Genomic DNA, 8,893 nt, shown 5'->3' with positions numbered 1-8,893 from the left:
CCTCAGAAATCAAACTCATTTAACTCCATGGATCCTGCTCCACTCCCAGAGGACCGCGATCTGCTTCGCAGCTGCTCCGCGGCTGCTCCGCTATCCCAGCGGTCATCCTGAAATCCGCAGATTTATAGGCTTCACAGCTGCTCCGCTAACCCAGCGGTCATCCTGCAATCCGCAGATCTCCAAGCTTCACAGCTTCTCCGCTATCCCAGCGGTCATCCCTGTGTTCACCCTGCAATCTGCAGATCTCCAGGCTTCACCACTCCATGCTGCCTGCTATCCCAGCAGTCATTCCTGGAACCCTCAGAAATCAAACTCATTTAACTCCATGGATCCTGCTTCACTCCCAGAGGACCGCGACCTGCGTGGCGGTTGCCACAAAGTCCATACCACCTTGCGGGGGTTCTTGGTGAAGGCCAGCCGCTGCGTTAGACTCCGCGCCTCTGGTGAGTGTTAGTATTGGCAGGGCAGGAGTCTGTATTCCAGCTGACTGTGTCACTTATATTTAACTAATTCTTGTGTGTTACTATTATGCATAAATCTGCTGCCCACTTGACATCTTCATCCACCCTTGTTATTACAGTCATGTGTGTAGACTTTAAAATAAAAAAACAGCTACTTCATTTGGTAACTGTGTCACTGTCACAAGTCCTTCATGTAATGTGAGTTTGCTACTTATGTCCTGCTATTGTTATAAAAGATCCTCTGTCACCTCAACGTCGTTCCCATCCTAGAAAAGTACTTAAAACCAGTGTATATCAACTGAATTGCCCTCTCCCAACTCACATGCCATTCTTGATCCTACAAGTTCAACTACTTGGCTAATTGAGGAGGGCAAAGGGGTTAGTTTTTATAGCAACTTCGCCATTTATAACAATATCCAGTACATGGTTGTCTGCTTATGAAAAATATAAAATATGAAATTAAATGTGTGTCACTTATGTTAGGTCATGTGGCAAAAGTCTTATTCAAATGTTGCACACATTCATGCATATCTGTATGTCTGACTAATTCACCTCTTCTCCTTTTCCCCTTTGTGCATCTAGAGGCACAATTTGTACACTTTTCTCAGGAAACATATGTAGTTTAGGCATAGCTTGGGAGGGCAGATACTGCATTCAATCTATAAAACTTGAATCATATTTCCACAACAAAACTCCTGCTTGAAAAAGCAGCAGCTTCTATAAGCATACAAACACAACCTTCAGCTACCTTTGTGACTATGCTAGTGTAGTGTGTGTACTCCTAATTCTGTATGTTGTCAAAAATGTCCTATCTCCGTGGGGGAGATAATATCTCAAGTATTGGACCTTTGTCTGGCATGGCTGTGATCCATCCGTTTGCAACCTCATGTCCTGTAACTGAGAAATGAATGAATAAGTATTTAGCTTTAAATCCTCATGATATAAATAAATCACGATACAGCAATACTATTTTTCATGCTGTACCGCTTATTTGGTAGGGAAGATTGAAAACAGTCACGCCAAGCTTGTGTCCTGATATTGAGGTTGCCTATAAACCTTTGGGACAGTGTGTACATATTTTGTACCTCTTTATAAGAAAAAACTGAGTTATTGACAGTTATAAGTATAAAGAATGGGAAATAAAACAGCAAAGAATAATAATAATGAAGTGACCTGCAAGAAAGCAGAAAAGGAGATTTACAGTTAAATGACAGCTGGATTGGGAACTAGGGGGTGTTGGCTCTCAACTATTTAATTAATCCCCTTAAATATTAACTAATCTATGACCCCTCCCCAATTCTCTTTAAACCTAATAGAGAGTTACATTACCCATCGAATCTAGTGTCGTCATTAGTTCAGTTTCATTTCTATACTTTTGGTCTTTATCATCAACCAACAACAACAATAAAACAAACAAGCAAAACAAAACCTCAGACTGTATCCATTCATTGGCAGCAAATGTTTCTTACGTAAATCATTTCGTAGCAACTGTTATCTCTAGTCTTTTGTATTGTTCTGACTCTATATTCTCATTGCAACCAGGGTCAATTAGCTAAAACCATTGTCTCTACACAATGGATATCTCTCACCTACTAATACATACATGTGAAACCTTATTTTTACTTTAGGATTTCTAAAATTAAACCATCATAAGGATTACAACAAACTTCTTTCACTAATATTAATGCATGACACACTAATTATCCCTGGCTGCACTTTAATTGTTACCCTCATAATGTGGGGAATGTCACTTTACATATTGAGCTTGCCAATGAATGGAATAGAAGCTTCTCTCCAGACGCTTGAAAACCTGGTCTCACTAGATTCAATTACTGCCTTTTGTCTTACATATGTGGCACTTACTGTACTTCCATTGCAGGGCTTTTTCCTAGATTCAATCACCACCCATTCTATTGCAGGGCTTTGACACAAACACACAGATACAAAACACAAACGAAAAATACATATAAGTTACTCATCTCCCTCTGAAAAGTTACACAGTTAATATACTTTATAAGTTAATATACTATATTTGTTATTTTTAAAAGCTTTTTTTATTTGGTTTATACTTTCCGTCTCCTGCCCGCATAGTTGCAGGGACATGCTTTGCGTTCGCTTCTCTTTGCTTCGCAACACTACTTTCCGCTGTGCATGCGCTATCCTGCCACATACTCCCCTTCTGTTTCCACAGTTTTAAACAGTCAGTTTATTTCTCAGTTTTCACAAACATTTTTATCTCTAACCATACTCAATACGTCTGGAATAAAACTACCAGCCTTGGGAAAGGGTTTCAAACATTCATCAGTCATCTTGACCTACTGATCACAGTATGCCATTGCATACTTACCTTACACTTCTCTAGTCACAATCACAGATCCTATTGGGCCTTTTTTGACCTGTACGTCGATCACATAGGCCATCTCACGTGTTTGTTTAGCACCCATGTGGAACCCTTTGTCGTGCAAACCTCCAGCTAGAGTTGGCCATGAGCGAATTCCGTAAGCTGCATCAACTCACTTCTCCGCTGTGTACCACTAAGCATTACACGGGACTGCCAGCGTACCCAGCAAAGTCCCTAACATAGAAATTGGGAGAACGAAATATCAACATTTCAATAATACCATATTGCATAATACCAGCCTTTCCTGCATATTTCCTCCGACAACTCCACAAGTCACAATCACAGTTGCACATGCAACTGTGCGGCCCGATCGCACCGCTTACAGATACTAGCTATCGATAAACTTTACGATTACTATAGGAATTGCCACGGAAAAAACTTTTTTCGTCACACTGTATACCTCGTATACTTACATCGGTTATCTTTATTTCCTGTTTCTTTCAACAGTAACCAGGAACCTCAACTTTACTTTATCTTCACAATTGTACACCTTTGTTTTCTATACAGAAAAATGCTTTACCAAATGGTTGTAATAGCTTTCAGAGGTTTTAATAATTCACTTCACTATACAATACAACAGGACTATCTATCAATATAACCGTTTAAACAAATGGCAAATATACAGGGAAATGTATGCATAGACTAAGCAAACAAACCACGTTTAAATCACAAAATGACATGAAAAGGAATAAATTATTTTTCTTTCTTGTCCCTAGGTTCTACACAGCACCCCTTGATTTACACAAAGCGGATATTTGGTTTGGCAACACTGGATGATATAAAGGCATGGAACTATTTGCATTCTTACCTGTATATGATGCGTCTCCCACCCGAAATCCATTGGTGTTGCAAATCTTCCGGTTAGTTTTATCACTACGAATAAACATTGTCCAGTGCGATTATTGTTGTTCCAACCCACAAAGAGATTTAATAGCAAAAGATAGCAGGATTTACAGCAAGCCATGCTGAAGCATAAAAGATATAACAATAAACAGGAAAGTATAAACCAAATACATTACATTTCACCAGCTCTCTCTGGGCCCAGGTCCATGTTCATCTTTGTAGTCAGGAAGAGAGATTTACACTGGCTCAGGAGCTTGCTCAAATGCAGTTTGAATTAACATAAACAGTAATGATGTCACAAATATATACAGATAACACTAGGGGCTAGATTTACTATCAGGCGTGTTTGTAAACCCGCTGACTTTCGGCGGATTTGGCGGCGGTTTAGCCATCGCCGGATTTACTAAGGCTAAACCCGCCGTCCAAACGACCAGAAAAGATGTTTTCAAACCCGCCTCTGTGTAAAGCGCCATGACGGTTTCAACAATGTTCAACATACAAACAGCCGGATTTACTATTAGGGGGTTTATAAAGCCGCCGGAAAACCGCCATTCAAAAGACCAAAATGAAAGCGCTGCTTGTGAGCGGCGTGATGGTTCAAACAGTGTGCTGTTTCAGGTATTTTGCCAATCAGACCATAAGAGAAAGGCCTATTTCATGTCCAATGACCCATTAGGACTGTGTATAGAAAATGGGCAAAGTGTCATGAAATTTCAGGCTACTGTTTTTTTTGTTTTCCATTATTTTTTCACCCAGTATGATTGCATAGTAAAATCTCATTTCACCTTTCCTTTTCTAGTTGTTTTGTACTTTCCAAAAAACCACTAGAATACTGTTGCCTCAAAGAAACTAGGATGGGAATTGTTGCATTACATAGTTAACCCTTATTTTAATGCTAATGCAATCCACATGTGAAAAATGGTTTTTCTGCCTGAAGCAATCACAGACAATCACCGTCTATTGCCCAGCAGTTAATCATGATGCTTACAAAAAGGGTCCCTCATTATTTGTCAGGTGTGGGTTTGTTGGAGAATGGCTTTTGCAGGTAATGTGGTGCATTCTTGCCAGTGTATGTTTGCAGCTTTTTACCTGATGGAGGCAGAAAGGCGCCAGGAGGAGGAGGATGAACAGCAGTTGGCATCTGTTCCGCGGAGCCTGCAAAGACCCCGCACTCCACGTGCATTTCCAGTGCGTTTGAACCTGGAGTCTTTGGCTGATGTGGAGGTAGTACAAATGTTTCGCCTCAATCGTACTAACCTCATGGCACTGTATGAGCAAGTGAAGGATGATTTGGAGCCTACAACCAGCCGCTCTAATGCAGTGTCAGGACTACACAAACTACTGTGTGCAGTTCACTTTTTGGCAACAGGTTCCTTTCAATCTGTGTCCTCCAGAGTGATTGGCATAACACAGCCGACATTTTCAAGGCATTTTGGACAGGTTTTAGGTGCCCTTAAAAGAGTGTGTCCTAGCTATATCAGCTTCCCCAGCCAGGAGTCACAGTGGCATGAGCTCAAGGGAGCTTTCTATAGGGTCGCAGGTATCCCTAATGTAATGGGTGCAATAGATTGCACTCATATTGCCCTGAGACCACCTCACCACAGGCAGACGTTTTTGTTAATCGCCATCATTACCACTCCCTGAATGTGCAGGTTGTGTGCGATGCTAACCAGCGTATATTGAGTGTTGTTGCAGGCTATCCTGGGTCATGTCATGATGCCTTTATCCTGAGACAGTCTACCCTTTATGCCAAATTTGAAAGTGGTAAAATGCCGGAGGGATGGCTTTTGGGTATGTACTTTGCATGTTTTATATATCCCTTATCCTTGCTCAAATGGACTCACATATGCTAACTGCTGTACAACATGCTCAAAGTAAATGGTAGCTAACATTTTACTTTTATTGCAGGAGATTCAGGATATGGGTGTCGCTCCTGGCTCATGACTCCTCTGCTGCATCCTCAGACTCCTGCACAGCACCAATACAATGAGGCACACATAAGCACTAGAGGTGTCATAGAACGTACGTTTGGAATCTTGAAAACCAGGTTCAGGTGCCTTGATAAATCTGGTGGGGTGCTTATGTATGCACCTGAAAAGGTATCTGAGATTGTCCTGGCTTGCTGTCTGCTGCATAACCTGGCTTTACATCAACTTACCCCACCGATTATTGCAGTAGACAGTGAAGAAGAAGGGGTACGTGTCACATCTGGTGATGTGCAGAGCACAGAGGGCGGAAGGCAGATTAGAGACTGTCTAATTGCAAACTACTTTACGTGTAAGTACATAGTATGAAAAACATTTTTTGCTCCAAAATGTGTTTTATGTGAGTGCAATTTTAGTATTTTATTTTAAATGTTTTGTAAATTGGAACCTTTAAAAACAGGATAGTGTGTACTCCTCATGTGGTAAATATGAACATCCCTGGAATGTGACAGTCAGAGGTCAATGTTTAAGGGAAATTAGTGCATAGTTGTTAAAAAATCAGTATACTCTTGTTTAATGTGCAGAAAAGAAAGACTGACACAATAGAAATTTAACTGCATTTATTGCAGAACACAATAAATAATAACGTATAATGGTTATAGAAACTTGTCAAAACATTAATCAATAAGAAACATTGTGCTAGCGATGCCTTTTTGCAGGCATATCGCTATGCTTGGTGCCACTCTCTCCCCTCCCTCGCCCACCCCTGGTGCGAGCACCTCTCCTTGGAGGAGTACTCTGTAGAGATGTGGTAGGCGTACTAGCGGCACTGGTGGTGGCTGAAGACATAGGTGCCGGTAAACGGGCTACAATTTCTAAATGTAGTTGCCCTGCCAGCCGGGTCACATTGGCATTCCCCTCACGTACTGTGGAATGTAAGGCCTCCACAGCCCCAGTCATTTGGGCCAGCTGCACATTGGTCTGTTCTAAAGCTGTTGCCAGACGGTTGATTCCAGCAGGGAGTTGACTATTGGAGCGGTGTATCCGCCTTAACTGGGCCGCAATTTGTGACATGTGGCGAGTTTGCCTGTCCATGAACAATGTCTGTTGCTGCTGGAATGCGCCAATAGACAGCGCCATTTCTCTGGCTGGGTCCATACTTTCAGGTGCAGGTTGGTGGTGTGATGGTTCAGCAGGGCCAGGTGAAACTTCCTGGAGGCCAGACACAGGGGCATCCACTGTTACCAGGGTGATGGTCGTTTGATCCTCTGGCTCAGGGGACATTTCCAGGGACTCCGCCTGAGGTGGCTGGTATGAAGAGGGCCCTGTGTATGAAAAATGAGGGTAAGTATATAGTATATAATATGTTTGTATATTGCATTCTGAACACTGGATAGGAAAGAATATTCTTTAGCAACTACAGATTCTTTCACAATGTTTGCATTCCTGATTTCTAGTCCTATGCTACCTGCTTACGGATGCACTTATTATCCTTTTAATACCCATTATCATTTGGACTGTGTAGTACATGCTGGGTTATTTTGACTAAACTGCATGCTATAAAAAGTGGAGATGTTGCCTATAGCAACCAATCAGATTTTAGCTGTCATTTTGTTGAATGCAATAAATAAAGTAAAGGTATATTCTGATGGGTTACTATAGGCAACATATCAGTTTAGTAAAATGTAGCCCTAACTTCTCATTGCAAACAATTAAAAATAAAATAAAAAAATTGACAGCAACATTTGCACAGAAAATCAATTAACTCCATTATTTCTCTCCTAAACAGAAATCAAGTACCTGCTTGCTCGTCTGTGCCCGAATCTCTCGCTGAAGGTGGAGGTGTAGGTCTGGCACTGGGACTGAACTGCGGTCCTGGCGATTCTGGATGTATTAGAAAAAGCATACAATGTATTTCCAGAAAAAAACAATTTCCAAATATACTGTTTATTGCACAAATGTGTTTGCAATTTTTTTTTTTTTTTTTCTATGAGAAAAAAAAACCTTTACAAACTATTAGAGGCAAAAATACACTTTGAAAAACAAAAACAAAAAAAAAAATTTAAGAAAAAACGTTTGCAAAGAGAAAAGCAGTTTTAAAAAGAGAAAAGCAGTTTTAAAAAGAGAAAAAATATATAAATACTGTTAGAGTAAAATATGCAAATAACTCACCAACTACTTGTCCAAAAGAGGGCGAATCCGTGTCTTGGACGTTTATCCCCTCGACAATCTCTGCCGGCATTATCTGTCGCAGCTCCTCCTCGTACGTTGTGTACTCAATACGAAGAGGGGGGCCACCACCCGTGCGCCTGGTTGCCCTCTTTTCCTGGGCCATCTTCTCTTTCAGCCTCCTTTTTATATCCGAAAACCGCTTGCGGCAGTGCGCCACTGTCCTCTTTAGTGGGCCCACTGCATTCACGGCATCACAGACACGCCCCCACAATTGGTGACGCCGCCTTAGAGGAGTCCAGGCTGCCAGGTTGCCTAGTATGACCTCATAACAGGGAACGATATTGTGCACCAACACACAATTCTCATCATGTGAGAAGCGCACATTCCTCCCTGTCTTGGTCCTACTGCCCTGACCTGTCTCCTCAACCTCTCCCTCTCCCTCCTCTGACCCCTCAACCTCCATCTCCCTCTCCTCAGCCTGTTCTCCCCTCCTATCTCTGGACATAATGACAAATAAATGCCAAACACAGAAAACACAGAAAGACTTACAAACACAAAGGACAAACTACACTAAATACAGACACACTCTCCACACAGGCACACACAAGTAACACAAAGGACAAGTCAAATACAAAAAATACAAGACAGAAAATAAAAGAGAAAATAAATGTACAAAACAGAAAAATACCACAGGACTACTCACACTTCAATCAGATATCGCTCCACCAATCCACCAAACTCCAACTCTCACCAACTCTCACAAAGCACAAACCAACTAACTCCTCTCTCAAAACTCCTCAAAACCCTATCAGAGAAAAAAGTGTCAGGCCAGTGGTTTATATAGGGCTTGTGATGTCAAATCTCCTGAGTTTGAAAATAGCCAATAGTAACAGGTCAGGAGACAGGTGTAATTTTCAAAAAAACCGCCTTTACACAAAAGCGCCGTCATTTAAAGCAAAAGCGCCATGTTCTATTCAAAGCCGCCGGCGGCTTTGAGCATTACATCCCGCAGTGACATCGCCGGCGGCTTCAAATTGAAGCTGATATGCGCCCATTAGTAAATCCGGCTGTTTGCAATGCAAACCCGCCGG

General features: G+C 41.6%; 1 protein-coding gene across 1 annotated transcript; it reads right to left on the bottom strand.

Moving 5' to 3' along the window:
• Positions 1-1,269: 1,269 nt before the first annotated feature.
• Positions 1,270-8,071, bottom strand: LOC142139367 (uncharacterized). The gene is made up of 4 exons (XM_075196950.1): positions 7,803-8,071; positions 7,431-7,514; positions 6,452-6,955; positions 1,270-1,358 (listed from the first exon to the last, which is right to left on the bottom strand). Exons 1-4 carry the CDS (start codon positions 7,963-7,965, stop codon positions 1,270-1,272), a joined length of 840 nt encoding a protein of 279 aa, XP_075053051.1. The 5' UTR covers positions 7,966-8,071.
• Positions 8,072-8,893: the final 822 nt, after the last annotated feature.

Source organism: Mixophyes fleayi, chromosome 1 (genome assembly GCF_038048845.1).
Source record: "Mixophyes fleayi isolate aMixFle1 chromosome 1, aMixFle1.hap1, whole genome shotgun sequence".
Lineage (NCBI taxonomy): Eukaryota > Metazoa > Chordata > Amphibia > Anura > Limnodynastidae > Mixophyes > Mixophyes fleayi.
Note: the sequence above shows the minus strand (reverse complement) of the source record. Positions and strands in the feature narration are given on the sequence as shown.

Excerpts from the sequence above, each read along its gene's own strand:
- LOC142139367 (XM_075196950.1), bottom strand. The coding sequence starts at position 7,965 with ATGGCCCAGGAAAAGAGGGCAACCAGGCGCACGGGTGGTGGCCCCCCT. Across the intron at positions 7,515-7,802 it reads CTCTTTTGGACAAGTAGTTG|AATCGCCAGGACCGCAGTTC; the intron begins GTGAGTTATTTG and ends TAATACATCCAG. Across the intron at positions 1,359-6,451 it reads AGCCACCACCAGTGCCGCTA|TTACAGGACATGAGGTTGCA; the intron begins GTACGCCTACCA and ends TTCATTTCTCAG.